Source organism: Leptopilina heterotoma, unplaced genomic scaffold, assembly GCF_015476425.1.
Source record: "Leptopilina heterotoma isolate Lh14 unplaced genomic scaffold, ASM1547642v1 Lhet_60, whole genome shotgun sequence".
NCBI classification, from domain to species: Eukaryota; Metazoa; Arthropoda; class Insecta; order Hymenoptera; family Figitidae; genus Leptopilina; species Leptopilina heterotoma.
In genome coordinates this window covers 3,384,333-3,406,811 of record NW_025111138.1, presented here as the reverse complement: position 1 = coordinate 3,406,811, position 22,479 = coordinate 3,384,333, and the positions used below count along the sequence as shown (strand labels likewise).

Sequence of the window (22,479 nt, the reverse complement as noted above, 5' to 3'; positions counted from 1 at the left end):
GAAGCTAAAGAATTTTCTTTATTTTACAATATTAATGATCGTTTTTTCTGAAGACAAATTAATTGTTAAAATATATCATATTAATGTAAAGGAAAAACAAAGTATTCTCTATATTTACTGTTAATTTACCTCGTAAACGTGAATTATTGGAGAAATTGCAACATCTTTTGGTCACAAGTAATGCACAGGATAAATTATTTTTTATTTTTAATGTGAAATCTAAAAATAATATTACCACGCACAATTATAATTTTCAACACTTATAACCACATTCACAATATTATTTAACTAATAATTCACAGCTCAAATTAATTTAATACGCAATTGTTTAATGTTCCTACACTGTAATTATATTTCGCATTTATACTATAGAAAAATTTATAATCTAAACACATCTACATTTGTGCAATGTCAATATGTACACTGAATCAGAAAATGATGAAATAATTTACTGTATATACAGAAAAACGCGAACTTTTTTTTTAGAACTACCGACAAATGTTACTGGCTTTCAGTGCGTGGAGTCGCGCATGGCACACGAAACTAACGCGCGCTCTCTTTGTCATTGCGGATACCTCCAACTTAATTGTTTTTACTGTTATCGCATTTCAATGGAATCCTTAATGTCCAACTTTAGGAAATCTTATATATATTTTTTAATTAAAGTAATCAAGCTATTAAAAAAAATTGATTAAAATAAAAAAAAATGTCTTAAAAATTCTATTTTTAAACAAAAATTTTCAGTTAAAATAAAATTGTAAAATTAAATACGAATTTTTCTCAAAATAGTACGAGAATTGAAAAAAAAATATATAATTTTTTTTAATTTCGAAAATAATTGAAAATGGGGGTAAAAAGGGAATAAAAAATTCAAAATCTGTGAGTGCAAAAACATATTTTAATTTCGAAGTTTATCCCATAATTTTTATGAAATACAAGTACTATAAATGATTTGAATCTCGTTACTCTAGTTGCTTAATATGTAATATTAAATATAAGAACAAATAAATTGCATTTTGTCAAAAATTAAAAAAAAAAAATTTGTTAGTTTACCGCCAAGGTATTTATATAGTAAAAAAGTCTTTTTTCACAGCATTTATGGTCGTAGATTTTTCGTCAGATTAATATGTATATTAAAAACACAACAATACTGAAGCAATAAAATTACTAAACATACATTCTTTGTTAGTAAAATTATCGAAATTAAATGTAGAGTATATAATTTTGTGAGTTTAAAAATAGAATATGTTATATTCACAAATGCTTTCTCGTACGAATATATATTGTTTACATAATAATAATAACACTTTTGAAGTTAATATTTTACCTTTCTTGTTACAAGTTTTACTTTTTTTTTTTTCCTTTTCAGAAATCACAAGAAAGGTAAATCTATGAAAAGTATACGATTATAATCAAATACAGCCTCTCTTAAGCCTATTCATTAAAGTTGTCTAAAGATTTTGCAATACATATTACGAATATATATACATTCATGTAGATTATTTCAAATATTCAGACTTGTAAATAAATTGAATTTTATTGCAAGAATTAAAAACTTGACAATAATTTTTTTTTTTTTTATAAATTTCATTTATATATTTTATTTGCTGTTTGACAACAAATTCCTACAATAATTCTTAAGTGTTAATGTAATCTTTTAAATACTCTATAATTATTTTATATTTATCTTATGCAAAAATACCAATTAGAAATTTAACGAAAATTAGATTTATTTTTTTTAAACCTCAGTAAATAAATAAACTTTTCGTTCATCGGGGGTTGATTGTCAACATAACTTTTTTTTTCTTCGCTTTTGGAATTATCGTATTTACAACTAGAAAGAATATAAAATGTCTGAGGTATTCAACTTTAACCAATCGTTGTATTATTTCTATACTGTGATCAGAATACTGTGCTCGGAAGTTTCGTTTATACATTAAAATAAAAAAAAAAAAAAAAAAAAAATCAAAAAAAAAATAATATAAAATAAAAAAATAACTAGTCAATAGAAAATTAAAATAAACTATCTACTTGAAAACAAGTTTTCTATTTGTTTCAAATTAAAAAAAAATACTCGCTCTATTTACATAGCAGTTCGGAACTACCAAAGTTGATTTTGAATAAAAATAAAAACTACTAAATATTTCTTCTTCTGGAGTTTTAGTGAATCATTTTGTGAATTTTTAGAATTTTCCCCAAACGTTGTTTTGCTGTTTTCATCCCCTTTTTCGGTTTTCGCTCTGAAAATGAATTGGAATTAATATTTTTTTTTAGAACACAAAGAAATATTTGCTGTATTTTTGAAATTTTCTCTTACCAACTGGAACGGGAGCGGCAAGTTTTGCCTTAACATCTCTTAATCTGTTTGGACTGGATAAAATTGATGTATAAGTAGTGGTACTTGCTTTAGGTGTACTTTCCCTTGGTATTACAGAACTTGTCGCAGCTGATGCAATATTTAGATCTTTTTGCTTCCGTTTATTATACGTTCTTTTCGATGTCGACTGTAAAAATAGAAACAAAAATTATTCCTCAATTTTTTTTCTCATTTAATACTCGAAAAGAATTATTAAATTCTTAAATTTAAAGAGTCAAAAGTTTAAAGAATTTTTCAAAGTCATTAAAAATCTATATTCTCAAATCGGAAAAAAAAATTCTCCTAATCAAAAGGTATTTAAAAGATAATTTGAAAAATATTTTCAAAACATCTTAAAGTCACTTTTTTTTAATTTGCTGATCAATAAATTAATGGACTTTTAATATTTTCCAAAAATTAAGTCGAGTCTAAATGTTGATAATTAATTATCAATATTTTGGAGACTCGACATTGTAAAAATTTACCGGTTGCTTCGCTCGTTTAGCAGCGGCTGCTTCCAATCCTTTCTCCACTGATGTTTTTTTAGCACCTTCTCGCGCAGGACGATTAGTTTTTGGTAAAAGTGGTCCAACTCTCGCTTTTGGATTCCAAGCTTCGTCCTCCTCTCGTTTGCCTTTATTTTTGAAAGCAAATTCCTCATCATCCGATACGTCTAATGCTGGATAAACTAAAAAATTGACAATCAAAAAAAAATTCAAGTCTAAAACAATCTAAAATTGTCCTAAAACAAAAATTTTTGAATAAACGAACATTTTTTCCTGTTCTTTTTTAATTCTATTTTTCTTTCTATTTTTCTACATATTTTTCTTTCCGTTTTTTTCAAAAACTAATATTTTCTATTTAATTTGGTAAAATTAGAATAAAAAATAAAAAATCTTACTGAAATCGTCATCTTGATGGACTTTGTCAATGTTTTCAAGTAAAAGATCCTCGTCTTCGATTATTGCTTTTGGCGGTTTTGCTTTTTGCGTTTTCACTGGTTTCTTTGACGTTGAGGAGTAACATTGACCGCTTATCGACAACATTCCGGCAATCGCATCCTGCGTCGATGGCGAAGCCCTGCCAGAACTAAGCGTTTTCAATTTATAATTATTAAGACATCAAGACATCAAAAAAATGACGCATTGACCATTCGCAAATTAAAATCAAATCAAAGAAAATCACACATAACAAATTACTATAACTACACACGGTTTAAAATTTTCTTAATTCTTACCCCATATTCGGTGTTGCGGCCGGTTGTTCGAAATAGGAGTTCGACACAGAAGGACTGAAAATAATTAGTATTATTTATTATTTGTTATCAATTATCAACTAACATTTTTTAATCATTATTTGTAAATTATAATTTCAAAATAAGAATAAATGAAGAAAAAGTAAAAAAAAAATTAAGACTGAACCATAACAGACTTTGCACTCATTAATTAAAAAAAAGTGACAAAATTTTCAATCGTTTCAATTTTTTAAAATTATTTTCGGAAATTCAACTGTCTTCAAAAAATATTAAATACAATTTTTCAAAAACCTCATTTTTCCAGAATTTCTAAATTAAATTATTCAGAAAGTCAATAAATAATTATTTGAATACTTTTTGTTAATTAATTAATAAATTTTTAATCTGGAATTAGAATTTTAAATAATTGCAATTTGGAAATTTATTATTTTTAGATGCGAGTGCGAAATCTCGTGAATAAAAGTATAAAAAAAGTGATTAAAAATATTGAAAAGTGAACTCACTTGACGTCCAATCGTTGACTCGTTGTTCCCAAAGTATAGGCGGATGCCTTTAAAAGTTCCTCGATACCATTTTTCGGTATTGTTTCATTAGGAATATTATTATCTTGTGTACATAAACGTTTAACCCTTTTTTGCGGTGCTTTCGTGACTTTCTTTCGCTTTGGCTCTTCGTCGATGGTAAATTTTTCCACATCACTTTCATTACTACCATCGTGAAAATCATAAACCGACGTTTGCTTCCACGTTAATTCCTTAGGCGTTTCAACTGTACTATCTATTGCAAAATTTCCATAAATATTAATATTGTCATTTGTACTTCGAACCATTTCCTTATCACCTAATTTAAATCTAATAACTTTTGGACTTTGTTTGCCGACTTTCGATGCCCGTTTTTTAGTAAATGTCATGTCACTTGCTTTTGGTGTATTTGCATTTTCTTTAACAAACGAAAAGGCAGGAAGTGGTTTTGGTAGTGTCATTTTTATCGGAGGCCTACAATTTGTTCGTGTTTCATTGATAACAGTGTCAGTTTTTTTATTTGCTTCGTTAAGTGTTGCACTGAATGGACTATTTTTCATACGATCAGCACTTTCATAGTCAACAAAATCTTTATTCAATGGTTTTTTCTTCTTTCGTTTACTTTCACGTTCTGGTTTTGGGGGATTTAGAGATATTAAATATCTCTCGGCGTGGCGAATTTCTTTACTGATATCTTTCAGTAATTTTTGACTATTCATACTCGCTGGTATTTGACTTCGACTTGCCATATTATACTGAAAAAAAGAAATTGAATTTAAATTTTATTTAATTTAATATTTTCGCAGGCATCACAGTTATTACTAAGAAATTATTTAATGAATAATTTTACTTAAATATTTCAAGATTAATTCAATTTCATAAGAGTTGGGGTTTAGAATTTTAACAAATAAATGACATTCAAAAGGTTTCAATTTATAATTTTAGAAAATTTCAATTTTGAATAAATTTAATTAGAAATTTTAAAACAATGAAATTTTTGAAAAAAATTTCAACATTTAAATTATTCTGAAATTAGTTAAATTTTTTAATATACATATTTAATTAATTATTAAAAATAATGAATTTATCGAGGAATTTTAGTTAAAAATACTAACAAAATTTGAATTTTGGAAAAGTTTCAAATGATTGCAAAAACTCAACTATTTTCAAAAATCAAAAGTAATAAAATTCTTCGCAGAAATTCAATTATATTTAAAAATTTAAAGAAATTGTCGTTAAAATTTTAATTCTCTTTATAAATAATAATATTCTTCTTCAAAATTCAATTATTCTCGAAAAATTTAATAAAATTCTTGGCAAAATTTCAATTATTTGTAAAATTTTTTCTAAAATCAATGACTTTCAATATCTTTATTCTATTTTAATAAAATTTTCTAAAAGAATTCATCTATTGAAAAAATTTAATAAAATTCTCCGCGAACATTTAATTATTTTCATAAAAAATAAAAATTTCACATAAATTCATTATCAGGGTTGCTACAGAAGTCTGTTTTTAAATTTCCATGACTTTTCCAGGTTTTCCAGTACCAAATCTGATAAATTTCCAGGTCACCTTTTGAACATTATAAATTAGAGCAATTTTTCTGTATTATAAAAATATTCACGTTAGATTATCTCTATTTGATTATTAAAGCACAGACAGGGTGTCTACTGAAAATATGACTTAAAATTCCAGGACATTCCAGGACAGATTTTTTATTTTTCCAGGACATTTACATGTGTAATATTATTTCATATTACGATTAACATAATTTAAATTAACCTACTTGAACAAAAATATTAATTTTATTATAAAAAGAGTTAAAAATCAATATTATATAATATAGATATCAGATTCTTTAATCAAACGACAAATTAAAATTATTTTTTGATGGATCAAAAAAATTATTTTTTTAAATTTAAGTAAAATTTTTAAATTATTGAATATTTAAAAGCAAAATATGGAAAATTCAAGGATATTTCAGGACATTTCCAGGAATTCCAAGACATCATTTTTTAAAAGAAAAAATGTAGTAAAAAATATTAAGTGGAATAAAATTCCAGGTATTTCAAATTTCCATGACATTTCCAGGTATTCCAGACCTTTTTTTAAAAAATCCCTGACTTTTCCAGGTATTCCAGACCTTTTTTAAAAAATCCCTGACTTTTCCAGGTTTTCCAGGTTTTCCAGGTTCTGTAGCAACCCTGTAGCAAAAATTCTGTAGCAAAATTTATAAATAATTTATTTATAAATTTTTATAAATTTCGTAGCAATAATTCCATCATTTTTATAAATAATAAAAATTATCACAGAATTTCAATTATTTTAATCGAATTTCTTGAAAAATGTAATAATTCTTAAAAAGTTTTAAATTTCTTCCAAAGAATTTAATTATTTAAAAATTTGGTGGTATAATTCTTTACGAGAATTAAATTTTAACAAACATTAAATTCGTCAATAAATTACTTATTTTTGTACCTATTTAAATAATTAAATTTAATTTTCTAATTAAAATTGTTTTAAAAATAAATTTTAATTATAATTTTAGATGATAATTGAATATTAAAAGCATTATAGCACGAATTTTTTGAAAATAATTGTATTTTGAAAAGGTTTAAAACTGAAATCTTTGAAAATTTGAATTTTTCATACTTTTAAACTAACAATTCTGTGAAATTAATTTTTTAGAAAATTTAATTGAATTGTTTTAAAAATTATTTGAAGTTTTTATTATCAAAAATATATTTAATTGAAGAATTTCCGAATAATCGAAATTTCGTAAAATTGAATTATTAATTATTAAAAGTAATTGATTTAAAGAAAAAATTTAGTTAAAAATTCGACTGAATCAGAATAATCTTTAGGGTCAGGGAAAAAGTCAAAATTTTGTCTGGAAATCAGAGAAAAACAAAATTAAATTTTTGTGGTACTATGATGCCTGTTTTCGATTTTAGAAAATAAACTAATTTCACAACTTACATCTTTATCGGTATTCCATTGTTTGAGTATACTCAATAAGGCTTTAACACCTTGCAAAAAATAGGCAGGACATTTTTTACCCTCGTGATTCAATTCTTTTAATTCTTTCAACAATTTTTTTGCGGCAAACCAATTGATTGTTTCGAAACCAGGATATTGAAATTTGTACGGTGTTTTCATTTTCTTCTCTATTTCGTAAATTCTAAAAAAAAAAGGCGAAGCGATTTTTAAAAAAATCTTGTCTTTTTGAAATTTATTTTTAAATGTATTTTAAAATGTATTTTTAAATGTATTTTTAATTATTGTCTTTTTGAAAAATGACGAAAATTGAATAAAAATATCAAAGTGCTTACTGTATTTGCATGGGAATGTTAAGACTGTGAACGAAATTTCCCCCAAAGACGAGGGAATCGACTGGTGTTAAAACGGCATGAATCCAACCAGTTGGTATTAACATGGTTTGTCCTTGCTTTAATGTACACTTGTAACATGCGTCGGCTTGATCGCCGAAAAATGTTTCACTTTGCGTTGAACTGCACATCCAATGTTGATATAATTGTAAATTAGTGGGTGTCGGTCTGATGAGATAAAATATTTTTTCCCCGCGTAAAATATGATACCAGACGGATGTGCCACCGAAATCAACATGAAAATCTGTAAAACTATCCTTTACGCCCATTAGGCAATATTTTTGTACTTCCGGACGTTTCATTTCACTGTCTTCAGGCCAGTCTCGTGGCCACACTGCATTCACCCAATCAAGTTTGCGTGCAATGTAAGGTGCTTCAACCAGTGGTGCAAGACTGCAATTTTTAATATTATAATTCTATTTTCTATACATTTTTATTTCTTTATTTTTTTCAAATAATTAAATACTTTCTCAATATAATTGATTTATTTTATTTTAAATTTAAATATCAGATGAATTCGAATACTTTTATAAATAATTCATTGAAATGAATTCAATTATTAAAAAAAAAATTGTAATAAAATTGAAAAAAAATTAATTATTTTCAATACAATTTTAATAAAATTTCTTAAATGAATTGAATTGTTTTCAAAAATTTGAATAAGATTCTTCTAAGGAATTCAGTTCTTATTAATCAATTTAATAATTATAATTATATTGATCGTTAAAAAATGATTTCAATAAGAAACTAATAAAAAAATAGTATCTTTTTTCATTTACCCAGTATTTGTGAATTCAAGACTGATGACATTTAAAATTCTTGATCGGACAGGTGCATTATAATATTCAACAAATTCTCTGAGTTTCATTCGTATATTATTTTGTCTCGCAACATCAATAACGTCCATTTCTCTATCTCCACCTAAAGTAAAATACAAACTACAATTTTACAAGAAAAATTTATTGAATTTTCATTAAATTTAGAAAATATTTTCCTAAAGTTAGAAAAACAATTTTTGAAATATATTACTTAAACAATTGTTTTCTATTTTATTTAAAATATTAACAATTTTTCTTACCGACATAACTCTCAACATCGTAAACACTAAAATTGGACGGTGGCACAATCATGTCCAGACCTTCTTTTCCATCGATGATGATAGGCGTGTCAAAATCATTATTCTCTAAATATTGTATTGTTAATTGTTGACCTCTAACATGCTTCAAAACTTCGTCCGCTTTTGCAAAGTGCCTCGATTTTAATTCTCTGATAAAAACTGGAGTACCAGTTTGCACAGGTTTTGTTTCAGCGTTTACTTCTAAATAATTATGGCGATGCCAATTTGTTCGAGTTTTCACTAAAATAAAATTTTGTAAACTTAACTTTGTACTTTTATATTTTTGTAACGTATACTTATACCAAATACTTTTGTGACTTTTAGTACCCAATATTTTTGTGACTTAGCAGGGTAGTCACAAGTTTCAGTTTATTAATTTCCCTGACAATTTACTGACATTAAAATTACTTTTCTTGACAAAATTCTTGTTACAGAAAAATATAAAAATTTACGGAAAATTATTAATCTTTAAATCAATTACCTATTTTAAAAAATTTTCCGAAATTTCTTCTTGAATTTAATTATTTAAATACAGAAACTCAATTTTTTTTATAATTGTAACTTTCCATGTTTTTTTCTCAAGTTTTTAAGGTATAATAATATTTTCAAAAAACTATAATAAAAAATTCTTACAATTAATTTTGGAAAAATTAAGTTCTTCAATTTTCAAGAATTTTAATATAAATTCAATTATTTTCGACAATTTTGATAAAATTCTTTTTAAAAAAATCATTTTTTTTCAAAATTTTTAATAAAATTCCTTTAAAAAATTCAATTATTTAAAAAAATTCATCGAAACAATTCAATTATTTTTATGAATTGTAAAATCCTCCGCAAGATTCAATTATCTTCATAAATAATAAAATTCTTATGAGAAATTCAATTATTTTCAATATAATTTTAATAAAATTTCTCGAAAAATACAATTATTTTTAAAAATATTATTTTAATTCAATTATTTTCAAGAGTTTTAATAAAAATACAATTATTTTCAACAATTCTAATAAAATTCTTTGAAACAATTCAAGTATTTATATAAATTGTAAAATTCTTGGCAAGATTCGCTTATTTTTGTAAATAATAAAATTCTCATGAGAAATTCAATTATTTTCAATACAATTTTTTAATAAAATTTCTAGAAACAAATTTAATTATATTCAAGATAATTTTAATAAAATATCTCTGACAGGTTCAATTATTTTTAAAAATTGTAATAAAATTTTTCTAAACAATTCAATTGTTCTCAAAAGTGTTGAATAAAATTTTTTGTAAATTTCAATTATTATTTTCAAAATTTATAAATAAAATTATTTTTAAAAAATTACATTATTTTTACGAAATTTAATGAAATTCTTCAAAAAAAATGTAATTATTTACAAAAACTCTAATAAAATTTATTAAAAGAATTTAATTTTCTATGAATAATTTAAATATAATTTAATAGGAAAATTATTAATTATAATTAATAATAAACACAATTATTTTAAAAACTTAAAAGAAAATCTTCATAAAATTCGATTACTTTCAAAATTTTCAGTAAAAATTATTTTTTAAAAACTCCATTATTTTTAAGAAAATTGAAATAAATTCTCCAAAACAAATCAATTATTTTAAAGAATTTTAATAAAAATCTTGCCACGAATTAAATTATTGTTAATAATACAATTTTAATTACATTTTCTCGAAAGAATTCAATTATTGAAAAAAATGTTGATAAAATTCTTGAAATTAATTCAATATTTTCAAATTTCTTGATACCTAAATACTTTGCAAGAATTCAATGATTTTTAGTACCTACATTAATTTTAAAATTGAAAACATTTAAAAAGAAAAATTATTTAAAAAGTTAGGAAACAAAAAAGCAAACTGCGAACAGATTACCGGAATACAACGATTATTATTAATATAGATTTTTGTATAATTTAAATAAACTAATTAATTTTTTGATGAATTTTAATTAAAATTTTGAATATTTATTTATTTAGTATCATAAAAATATGATTTTTTTCTCAAAAATCTTAAAAATAATTCTAAAATGTTATTATTTTTTGTATCAATTTGAATTTTTAGAAATATGTAATTGAAAATACTAAAAGTATTGAATTTAAAAAAATTAGAAGCTAATTTTCATTTTTAAATTTACATCTAAAGATTTTTCATTGAAACATTATAAAAATCAAAATAAGTTGAACTTTTTTACTAAAAATTGTGGTATTTTGTTTCAATGTTTTGGAAGAAAAGTCGCAATTTTTGAAAATAAGTCGAAAAAAGTCTCAAATTTTTTAATTTCACTGACAAAAAATTTTTTTCCTGACATTTCCCTGACTTTACTGACATGTGGCCACCCTGCTTGGTAACTAATCTTTTTATGACTTAGTACTTAATATTTTTCTAAACTCAGTACCTAAAACTTTAGTATTTTCTTTTCTTTTTTTTGCAGAATTTCTCGAAACTTGTACTCACTTAAGGATGGACCACTAGTTGCTTCACATCGTGGACAGTGAAATTTGTCAAGGTCTATTGTCATATATTCTCGTACATTAACACACCTGTAAGGTAAGTAAAGTATTTTTTAATATTTTTCCTATTTGTATACAAGGTTTATATCTGATAAATACAAACACCGAAAGTTATGAACAGAACGCCATAATTTTGCCTAAAATAACATTGTTCTTTGTGTAATAAGTTTCTTTTCTTTCTAATATGCAAAATGCAAAAGAAAAAAGGTATCTTTTATAAATTCCCTTCACAATATTAACAGTTTTTACTCGATTTTTGTTATGGAAACGATTCCCTTATAGGTTATGTGAAGCATAACAATTTATTTTTATTGCACTGATGAAATAGTCCTGTTTATAAAGAAACCAATACTTCAACTTAAAGATAAGGGGAAAGCAGAGTGCTGTTTAGAATAGTAATATGACATTTAATAAATAATATGACTTTTTTTGTGTATATTTTAGTTACAAACAAATTAGGGGGTTGTAATTATCTAAAATACCGTGAAAATCAAGCACTTACGCTCCATGATACCAATCTTTGCAGACATCACATTGTATCATAAATTGTTCATCGTCAAAAGGTTGACCACACAGGCAATATGTTATTGGTAATTCCATTTTTAATAAAAATGTTTATTTAAAACTATTCACCATTATTTGATGGCTCTGCCTACAACAAAAATGCTATAAGTAAAATTAACGTAGAGGGGATATTTGACGGAGGGGACCAGGGATGGGATGTGAGAGTGCTGAAAAACTGTGAATTGGACTTACGACTCGTGTATTCAACGCGTGAGTTCGTGCATCTAGGTTATTTATTCTTTGCAATTCAGTTAAAAAAACGGTTACAAGTAAATAGTAAATAGCGACGTAAATATAGTAAAAAAAACAGTAATCAGTTAAAAATGGTTTAAAAAACAGTTAAAAGTAAATAGTAAAAAGGGTAAAAAGTAAAAACAATAAATGAGTAAAAAGGGTAAAAAAAGACAAAAAAGGAAAAGGCAGACAAAAAATAAATAGAATGAAAAATGGAGAAGCAAAAATTTCCTTTTGAAAAGTAATTTATTCTTTCGTTTATCTTATCAATTTGATTGAATTCTAATAATTATTTCCTTTTTCAGTTTTTTGTTTAGTAATGAAGCCGTTCAGGAAGTTGAAATAGTTATTAACTATAAATTGCATTACGTGGATTTTTTTTTGCTTTATCTACAAAATTCGTTCAACATTTTCCTCATAAAATGCAATTTTTAGTCTTTAAATCGAAATCCCTATGATAGTTATTAAATAGTCCCGGCTAATGAATACTTTTTTTTCGATAAAGAACTTTGATTTGAGTCTTAAACAAAAAGTATAACCGTTACATTAAATATTTTCCCAAAGTTCTGAACGTTAAAATAAACAAAATTTATTTTTTATTTAAATATTTTTAAAAATACTGTACAAAAGAGAATAATTAAAATTAAATATTTGCTTATTCAAAAATGAATTTTTGTAGTATACAAAATTATTTTTTTTTTAATACAAATTAAAAGCAAAAAAAAATCGCCATTCATTTGAACGTTTAAAACTTTAGGAAAATCGTAATTTAAAAATACACACTAATTAAGTAAAAAATAATAAGAAAACGAATAATTTATTTTATCGAAAAGAAAAAATTATTTCTTTTTTAATAAAAGAAAGAACTTTTCTGTACATTTTTTTTAGTTGTGTTAGTTTTTATTCGATTCTATTTAAATTTGAATTCATGGAAAATAATCAATACTACTTTCAACAACTTTACTTTAATTGAAAAATTAAGTGCTCCATTAAAAATTTTATTCTGTTTCCTTTAATATTTGTGTCTTGAAAGGTTTATAATAATAGAATTCCTACGAATAATTTTTTTATTTAGGAAAATAATTTAATTCTCGTGGAGAATTTTGTTAAAATTTTAGACCATTCTAATTAAATTCTTTTTAAAGAATTTCTTACAATTTTTTTTTAAATAATGGAGTTTCTTTAATAATTTTAATTGCAAATTTTTTAAATAATTGAATTTTATGAACAATTCCTTTCCAGTTTTTAAAATAATCGTGTTTGTTAATAATCAAAATTAAACATTTAATTATTACATTTTATTAACATCTTAGAAAATAATTGAATTCTTTCGTGAATTTTTTTTTGAAAATAATTGAATTTTTGCAAAGAATTTTACTATTTATAAATATAATAATATAATAAAATATTTATTATAAATATAATTGAATTATTTTGAAGGATTTATCAAAAGTTTAGAAAATCATTGAATTCTATTGAAATTTTTTATTAGAACGAATTAGAAAAAAATTGAATTTTTTCATGAAATGTTATTAAAATTGTATTAAAAATAATTAAATTTTTGCAAAGAATTTTACTATTTATAAATAAAATAAAATTGTTTCGAAGGATTTATAAAATTTTTAGAAAATAATTATTAAATTCGTTTGAAATATTTTATAATGAATTAAGAAAAAAATTTAATTCTATCGTGAAATTTTTTTTGAAAATAATTGAATTTTTCCAAAGATTTTACTATTTAAAAAAATAATTGAATTGTATCGAAGAATTTTTAAACATTTTAGAAAATTATTAAATTTTTTCATGAAATTCTATTAAAATTTTACAAAAATTGCGAATTATTTCATAAAATATTTTTAAAACAGTATTAAAAATAATTGAATTTTTGCAAAGAATTTTACTATTTATAAGAATAAATTAATTTTTTATGAATTTATAAAAATTTTAGAAAATAATTAAATTTTTTTGTAATATTTTATAATGAATTAAGAAAAAAATTGAATTCTTTTGTGGAACTTTTTTTTTAAAATTAATTGAATTTTTCCAAAGATTTTACTGTTTAAAAAAATAATTAATTTGTTTCGAAGGATTTTTAAAAAATTTTTTAAATAATATTCTAAATTTATTTCAAATATTTTACAACGAATTAAGAAAAAAATTGAATTCTTTCGTGGAACTTTTTTTTTGTTGAAAATAATTGAATTTTTGCAAAGATTTTACTATTTAAAAAAATAATTAAATTGTTTCGAATGATTTATAGAAATTTTAGAAAATAATTAAATTTTTTTTAAATATTTATAACGAATTAAGAAAAAAATTGAATTCTTTCGTGAATCTTTTTTTTTTGAAAATAATTGAATTCTTTCGATGAATTTTATTATTTATGAGAACAGTTGAATTCTTGACTAGAATTTTATAAAAAATTTAAAAATAATTTTTTTAATTATAAACAAAAATAACTAATTAGTAAATCAGTTAATAATTGAATTTTTTTAAACTGTGAATCTGAAATTATTTAGAAATTCATATTTTGAAAGTAAAATTTTTCTAATTTGCATAATAATATAATAAATTGAATATCACGTTCCGCGCGTAACATTTTTGCTAGTAAATTTATATTCGTTTACGAAAAATATTTAGAAGAATAATGTAATGAGAGTAAATAATAATAGAATGAGCGGAAATAATAATAAAGTATAATGATAAAATATGTTTCTGGAAAAAAGCAATTAATGGTGTATTTATTTTTCAGGTTAAACCACTATTTCCTAGTTTGGTTGACGTTAACTCCCCTATTGGCTATGGAGAAGTGGGCACGAGAGGGGTTATGCTACACTAGGGGTGTCGCGAACAACCCTTAGCTTTCAGCGCCATCTGCTCCTTGGTTATTCACTGACATGACAGTGACCGGCCACCCTCCGAGATTCGTATACAGTGTTTTGTGTAATTGAGGCACTTTTAAAGTCCTCTGAATTTCTTTGCATTGTGCCTTAAAAGTCAAGTGACAGGCGTATTTGTTTTAAAAGTGCAAACACGGACAGGTAAAAATTGAAATATTCTTCTTAAAACCATGGTTTCTCGTTCACGAACGTTCACGTTTTCATCCAGTGCTTTTCAATGCGATATACCGTGGGATACATTAATGTGTTGGATCGATTCCCCTCCTTGAGTTGTATAAAGGGGATAGATACTCTCTCTGTCTACAGATTACTTTTATTCCATTTATTTCATTTATTCCTTGTCCATTTTTAATTTCTTTTTCCCAATTTTTTAAAGAGATTTCCGAATTTTTATTCTCGTTGAAAAAAATTTCTTTCCCTTTCCGTTTTTAGTTCAATTTTTCACCCCCTCGGGTTTTATCCACTGATTCATTCTTATCATGCGTGTGTGATCAGACGATTCAAGAAAATCGAAGGATGATTCATGATTCAATGGAATATAATAAGGGTGAAAATTCCGCGCTTGCAACGTGGTTAACATGATGTTTCGAGCGTAAAAAAACGTACGCATCAGAAGGCAGTGATTTTGAGGAAGTTAAAATTCTTGCTCCAATTGCAAAAAAGGCGAAAAGAAAAAAAATTGATATTCAATAAAGAGGGTAATTTTTCGTGACCTATTTTTTTTTAGAAAAACAGAATTCCAATTCTCAAAAGTAATGGCGACGACCGCCGAGAGGTGTTGATATGTACCCGTAGTAGTTTTTCTCGAGATCGAAGTGAAGAAAGTTAACGAAAATCATGAAAGCTACTGCGCACGAACGAAAATACGGAAGGGTTTTTCGCTTGCTCATGACAAGTGCGACTCACCTTCAATTCTGGTCGTCGGTACTCCTCTCTTTTTTTTCTTCTTCTTCTTCTCTCAACACCGGAAGTGAGTGTCAAAAACATTGTAAGAGCTTGTTAAAAAGAACTGAAGAGGCACTTGTAGAATTGTGCTTTAGTTATATATTACAATGAATGTAGTTTAAATCAAAGGCAAACATCTGGAAATTAACGATGAGACAGACATGGAGATAATTTTTTTCTATCAACGATAGAATTTCGAATTTCGATTCGAAGAATCGAATTTCTTCAATTCAAAATTTCGAATCTGTTAATTTTTGATTTTTTTTTTGACTTTTTGTCAAAAACTAATAGTCAATTTAAAATTTTGCTAATTATTCGAATTTTGCATTCTTATCAATTTTTTTGTTTTCGTGATTAGTGTGAATTTCAAAATTTTGGAGTTAATTAAATCTTTCGATGTGCACGATTCACATATAATTCATGTTAACTTAACTAGAACAAAGCTGCACATTTGCATATCCTTATATTTAGTGCTTTAATTAAAACTTTCCTAAAGATTTATATTCTAGTCGAAATGAAAGGGAAAATTTGATTATCGCATACGAGAAAGCAATTTTGTTGATCATCATTTCTTTTTTTGGGGTTTTTCTCATTTAGTCGATTTATTTTTCTCATAGAAAAAATCCACGTTCTTTTATATAGAATAAAAAAGAGTCGTTAGATTCTTTTGTTAAAAAAAATTGAAAAAATTGCTCTTTGTGAAAAAATCTCCTTTCTTGAAGATATTCAATTTTTTATTATATCGGGATAATTAATTTTAATTGCATTGAAATTACTTTCAATGCAGAAATGTCAACTTTTTAATATTTGCAATTTTTAATTTTTAATAAATAAAAAAAAGAATAATATTGAATTTATCAATCAGTCGAAACTTATTTGGGTGAAAAAATGAATAATATAAATAATAATATAATATAAAATCAGAATTTTTTGTCTTTATTTCTTCTATTTATTATTTCTATTAATTTTTTTAATTTTTATTTATTGTTATTATTTATTTGAAAAAATTTTATTATTTATTTTCTTTATTTATCTATTTATTTAGATTATTTTTATTATTTTATTTCATTATTTTTTAAATATTTTTTTTTTATTTATTTAGAATATTTTTATCATTTTTTTTTATTTATTTAGATTATTTTTATTAATTTTTTAATTACTTATTTTATTTTCATTTTTTTATTTATTTAGATTATTTTTATTATTTTTTTTATTTACTTATTTTATTTTTATTTTTTTTTTATTGTTTTTATTTACCTATTTTATTTGTATTTATTAGTTTTTACTTTTTTTCCAATTTTCCAGTTTGTTTGTTCAATTTAATTTTTTTAATTACCAATTATTTGAGTATCGCAACTTGAATTTCAAGTAAAACTAAATTAAATACGGCAAATATTTGAATTTATATTTGTCTTTAATTTTTCGTGGCAAATATTTATTGGAAAAAAAAATATTATATATGAAAGTTAAAGTCAAAAATTCAAATTTTACAGCTTGTTAAATTTTCATTTATATATAAATTTGCCTCGCAGGTATAAAATCGTTCATATAGCGCTAAATGGAAGTTATTTGACTTTATTGTGCAATCAATTGCGATTTTTTTTTCTTTTTTGAAAATAAATTAAATCATTAAAATTTGAACAATTCTTCAATATTGGAGATGAAAATATTTTCTCAATTTATTCCCGAATGGGAGTTTTTTTTATATTTAGTTTGCAAATTATTTTATTCCAATAGTATCGACGTTAATGGAATATATATATTTATACAATTAATATTTATTGATTTATTTATTTTAATTAATTTATTTTAATTTATTAATTTATTAATATTAATTTATTTATAATATAAAACATTGAGTTGAACGAAGTATATTTTAACTAAGACGACCGAGTGATAAATTCAAATATTTATTAATTTACTAATGTATATTAATTTAGAATTATATTTATTCATTTATTAATAATATTAATTTATTAATGAATTTTAATTTATTAATATCGGTTAATATTTGCTAATAATAATAATTAACATTTCTATACGATTATTGAAGATAAATTTCAAGAGAAAAATTTTTTTAAATTAAAAAAAATAAAGTTTGAAAAATAAAATTAGAGTCAAAAAGCTGACAATTATTAAGGACATTTTCATCAGCAGTTAATTATGAATTTTCGCGAATGGTGTACATACAGAAATAGTTTTGCACTTTATTTATTTTCAAATTGAAAAAAAATGTCAAGTTTTGATATCAGAGGAATAATAATTTTAATAATGTGCATATAAACGAGAGAGGATGTATAAACGAAAATAAGATTTATATGGAAAAAAAAGTGTAAATATACACGTGCATTGAAGAGATAATTAGATTATAATGTTGAAAGCTAGTCATTAACATAATGGTTGGATTTGTTTTTTAATGAAACATAGCTTTTATTAGGTTAATAGTATAAAAAGGAAAATATTTCATGAATAAAAGTACTGCTTGGTACTCAAATTGTATCTGTTGATGCCAGTGACCCCCTATTGATTCCAGACTCAGAGGAGCGCACACAGACCAGGTTCTCACCCCCGACCCCGTTCACCTCGCAGTCGTGTCCTATGTTTGTGCTTGTGGGCACGACACCCAGCCAAGCCCCGACTCAGCTAAGCGAAAATAATTTCTCCTTTTCTCTTCACCTTCTCTCTTTCAAAAAAAAAAAAAAATTAAAACAAAAAGAAAAAAAGGTGTAAAATGCCACATGCTCTATTCATTGGACAGTATAAAGCAATGAAGACAAGAGGGAGATAGAAATAAAATTGTCCAAATTAAAAGTCATCTTTTTTTTCTCTCTCTAAAACAGTTTTCAAAATGCGCCGCTATTTTACTCGTTTTAAACGGAATTCCATCAAAACATGTTTCAGTATAATTAAAACTTTTTAATTGTATACGATTAAAACAATTTCACGCAGATTATTCTTCTCTTTTGAGAAAAGGAAAATGGGGGAAAAAAATTTGTAAAGAAAAGCACTGGTTGTGAAATAACAGAAAGTTCTGACGAAACAAGTAACGATTAAATTTCCTGTAAATTAATTATTTTTTTGTTAATTTTTCACTAACAGGGTGTCTACTATAATCAAGAAATAGCCGGGAATTTAATTTGACCGGGAAAACCCGGAAATGAGCCAGGAATTTTTTCACCAAATTAAAAATAGTTTTATTATTTTAATTTGTTTTTAAAAAATCGCTTTTTATTTCAATTTTTATAGATATTTATATACCGTTCTCTGAATTTGAATTAGTTAAAAATAATTAATTTTATAGTAAAAAGTAAATAAAAGAATAAATCACTGATTGAAATATAATGTAAATAAATTTTTAAAAATTATCGAATTAATAGAAATTTTGTGAAATTCAACTGAAAATAATTAAATTTGTTAAAGAATTTCATATTAGAAACAGAAACTTTTAACAAATCGAATTTTCAGAATATTTAAATTTAATAATTGAATTTTAGAGTCTTATTCTAATGTATTCATGTTTATTGGTGCGAAGATTAGTAATTAAATTATTTATTTATTAAATAAAGATACACAATAATTAAAATTTTCTAATTTAATTTTCGCAAAGTTTTTTCTGAAAATTCTGAAAAATAAGAGTTTTGAAATTTTTCAATTCTATTGTTTCGAGATAATTGAATTTTTATAAACAAATAATTTAAAAATTTGGAAATAATTGAAATTTCTTTACATTCTATTAAAAATAATTGAATTTTTTTAAAGGATTTTATTTAAATTTTTCGAAAATAATGTTTCTTTAATAATTTCAATTGAAAATTTATAAAATAATTGAATTGAACAAAGAATTTTTTTTCATTTGTTATTAAATAATTAAAATTATAGAAATTCTCTTAAATTTTTATAATTTTAAAAATTTTGAATGTTCAAATAAATTATATTTATTTATTTCTTGAAAGAATTAAATTTTCATTACTTATTAAGTACATAATTAGAAATTACTGCTTATTATTTTATAAATTTTAATAAAATTCTTTGCAAGAATTCAATTATTTTTATTAAATAATAACATTCTTTGAAAAGATTCAATTACTTTTAAAAATAGTAAAATTCTTTGCAGAAATTCAATTATTATCAATACAATTTTAATAAAATTGAATAATCAAATTTTTAATTATAATTATGAACAGACAAGATTCTTTTAAAAAATTGAAAAAATTCTTTGTTCAATTCAATTATTTTTCAAATTTTCAATTAAAATTATTAAAGAAACATTTTCAAAAAATTTAAAGAAACTCGTCAAAAGAATTTAATTATTCATAAAAACTCTAATAAAAATTTTTGAAGCCATTTGTAGATTTATTTATGTTCGAAATCAAATAAATTTAAATTTGATGAGAAAAAAACAGGGAAAAAATTAGGACAAAGCCGGGAATTTCGTTAAAAGAAAAATAGTATAGACACCCTGACTAATTTTTATTTTTTTTATAAATTATTATTTTTTAAAATAAATTTTCATTGAATTTTATTTTTCTTTTCTTTGTAAGCTCGTTTATTTATTGAAATAAATAATAAAGAAATAAATTATTTTTATGAATTTCTATGAAATTATTAAATTAATTTTTTAGTTAACTAATTTTTTTAATTTTAGCATTGAACTGAAGTTTACAACGTCAAATTTGACGATTTTCTAAGTTACAAATTTCTTTCAAATTCTAAGTAAAAATCGTCAGGCAGGTTTGGCGTTGTAAACTTTAGTTCAATATTTTAGTTACATTAATTAAATTAATTTAATTGTTTAGAGGAAATTTTTATGCCCTTTGGAGTAACAATTTTCGAAATAAGGAAATATTTGTGAATGTTTGCTTTTTGGTTTCAAGATAAAGAATGGACTGGATCCTCTATGGAGAAATGATCGGTAATTGGCGATGACAAGCTTGATTTTGGAGAACGCAGATTTGAACCGACTTTTTCCAAAATGCCGGCCTAGAGGAGGGCCACCCCCGCTTCCAGGGGGTTCAACGCAAGCTGATCAGCTGCATGACCACCCTTGTCATCCGGAGGTCAACTCCATCATTGACATCTCAAGCGTTGCTACCAGCACCGCACCCTCCAATTCCACGGTATCGGAAGACATGATCGACCTTGAAAGAGAAACTTCCGACAGGCAAGTTCTTCTCATGTATATATATACTGATATCTATTTATATGGATATCGCAGGGTTGCCACAAGTCAGGAAAATCGAGGAATTCAGGGAAAAGTCGGGGAAAATGAAATTGGCCAGGAAATCAGGGGAAAGTCAAGATTTTTTGTTTTCAAAAGTACTGGAAAAATAAAAAACTTCTGGAATAACTGCAAAAAAAATTTTTTTGAGTCCAAGAGTATTTTTGAAAAACTAAATTTCTCTGTGAATTTTTTTTCACCTTAAAAACTTTTTAATCGCAATTACTTTAAAAAGTGTTGAAATTGAATAGAATAATTGAATTAAATTACATTAAACTGAATTTCTTTTAAATTGAATTAAATTTATTTCAATTTACATTAAATAAATTTAAAATAAATTCTAGAATATAACTTTCTTAAAATTAGGTAATTAATTTCAATTATCTCAAAAAAGATTTTAGTTAAAAAAAAGTTAAAATTTTCAAAAATAAATTTCAGAAAGGTTTTAAACTAGAAATCGGTAAATAATTACAAAAATTTATTTTATTACAAAAATTATAAAATTAATTGGAATTTCATGCAAATAAATTGAAAATAATGAAATTTAATTATTTAATTTAATTACGAAAGAGTTACAATTACAATTTTTATTAATTAGTTAATTTTTCAAAGGTTTAAATTAAATTTTTGTTTAAAATATTGAATTTTCGAATAATTTTATTTGAAATTCTGAATTATTAGTTTTTAGAAAATACTTTAATTATGTTTTTTATAAATAAATGAATTTTAATAAACAAATAATTAAAATTCTCAAAAATTCTATTAAAAACAATTGAATTTTATAAAAATAATTTTATTGAAAGTTTTGAAAATGACCGAGCGAAGTATTTTATTTAAAATGGATCAAGGAAAAAGTTAAAATTCTATCTGGAGATCAGGGAAAAGTTGGAGAAAAACGAAATCAAAATTTTTGTTGTCAACCCAGAGACAGAATATTAATATTGTTATACAGCATAGAAATATTGTCTACAGAATAGAAATATTGAAAACAGTATAAAAATATCGAACAGAGTAAATAAATATTGTTTACAGTATAAAAATATTGAAAAGGAAATATAAATTTTCTTTCTTTTTTTCTTTTTGTATATACAATATCGAGTGTTTGTATTCCACTATAAGACGCGATGTTTTTTTTAATTAAAAAATATTGATTGAAACGATTAGAAATATGATTCGTTTCTCAAACCATTTCAAATCAAAAGTAATTCCCTTAGGATGGTGGAAATACGAATCAATTTAATCCCATTTAATGCCGTAAGGAAATCCCGGAAATTGAAATCAGTTCAATTCCAACCGTATATAACGTGAATATTGCTAATATTTTAATTATTTACTACGGGGTGAGAGGAAAAATCTATAAATAGAATTTGTCAAATGGAATTTAAATTCTTTAATTTCTCCTTTTTGTGCCTATAAAAAGTTTAAAACAAAAAAAAATGTATTTTACTCTCTAGTTTATG

General features: G+C 23.7%; 3 protein-coding genes across 11 annotated transcripts in view; 1 reads left to right on the top strand and 2 right to left on the bottom strand.

Annotated features, from left to right (window-relative positions):
* LOC122509421 (trehalase-like) overlaps positions 1–540 on the bottom strand; it is a 45,307-nt gene extending 44,767 nt beyond the window's left edge. Inside the window, exon 1 of the mRNA XM_043623483.1 lies at positions 130–540. The gene's annotated coding sequence lies outside the window, so the exon portion shown is untranslated. The remainder of the gene's footprint in view (positions 1–129) is intronic.
* Positions 541–878: 338 nt separating this feature from the next.
* On the bottom strand, positions 879–11,842 carry LOC122509420 (histone lysine demethylase PHF8-like). Of its 2 annotated transcripts, none has more exons than XM_043623481.1 (12): positions 11,661–11,842; positions 11,103–11,188; positions 8,601–8,879; positions 8,302–8,443; positions 7,466–7,915; positions 7,113–7,314; positions 4,115–4,887; positions 3,594–3,647; positions 3,258–3,436; positions 2,842–3,044; positions 2,318–2,504; positions 879–2,240 (listed from the first exon to the last, which is right to left on the bottom strand). In XM_043623481.1, the coding sequence occupies exons 1-12, from the start codon at positions 11,756–11,758 to the stop codon at positions 2,161–2,163; spliced, it is 2,733 nt and encodes a 910-aa protein (XP_043479416.1). In that variant the 5' UTR covers positions 11,759–11,842; the 3' UTR covers positions 879–2,160. The 2 variants fall into 2 exon arrangements, with proteins under 2 accessions (XP_043479416.1, XP_043479415.1); XM_043623480.1 differs by having other exon boundaries at positions 3,258–3,445; positions 11,661–11,841.
* A 287-nt stretch (positions 11,843–12,129) lies between these two features.
* LOC122509419 overlaps positions 12,130–22,479 on the top strand; it is a 50,739-nt gene continuing 40,389 nt past the window's right edge. For all 8 annotated transcript variants that reach the window (XM_043623469.1, XM_043623474.1, XM_043623471.1 and 5 more), the window contains exons 1-3: positions 12,130–12,197; positions 14,709–14,997; positions 20,676–20,962. In XM_043623469.1, coding sequence (XP_043479404.1) covers positions 20,724–20,962 — 239 coding nt within the window. In that variant the 5' untranslated portion in view covers positions 12,130–12,197; positions 14,709–14,997; positions 20,676–20,723. The remainder of the gene's footprint in view (positions 12,198–14,708; positions 14,998–20,675; positions 20,963–22,479) is intronic.

Coding starts and splice junctions, on each gene's coding strand:
- LOC122509420 (XM_043623480.1), bottom strand. CDS start 11,758: ATGGAATTACCAATAACATATTGCCTGTGTGGTCAACCTTTTGACGAT. Junction 8,880..11,102: donor AACTAGTGGTCCATCCTTAA/GTGAGTACAAGT, acceptor ATTTTATTTTAG/TGAAAACTCGAACAAATTGG. Junction 3,045..3,257: donor CCATCAAGATGACGATTTCA/GTAAGATTTTTT, acceptor TCAATTTTTTAG/TTTATCCAGCATTAGACGTA.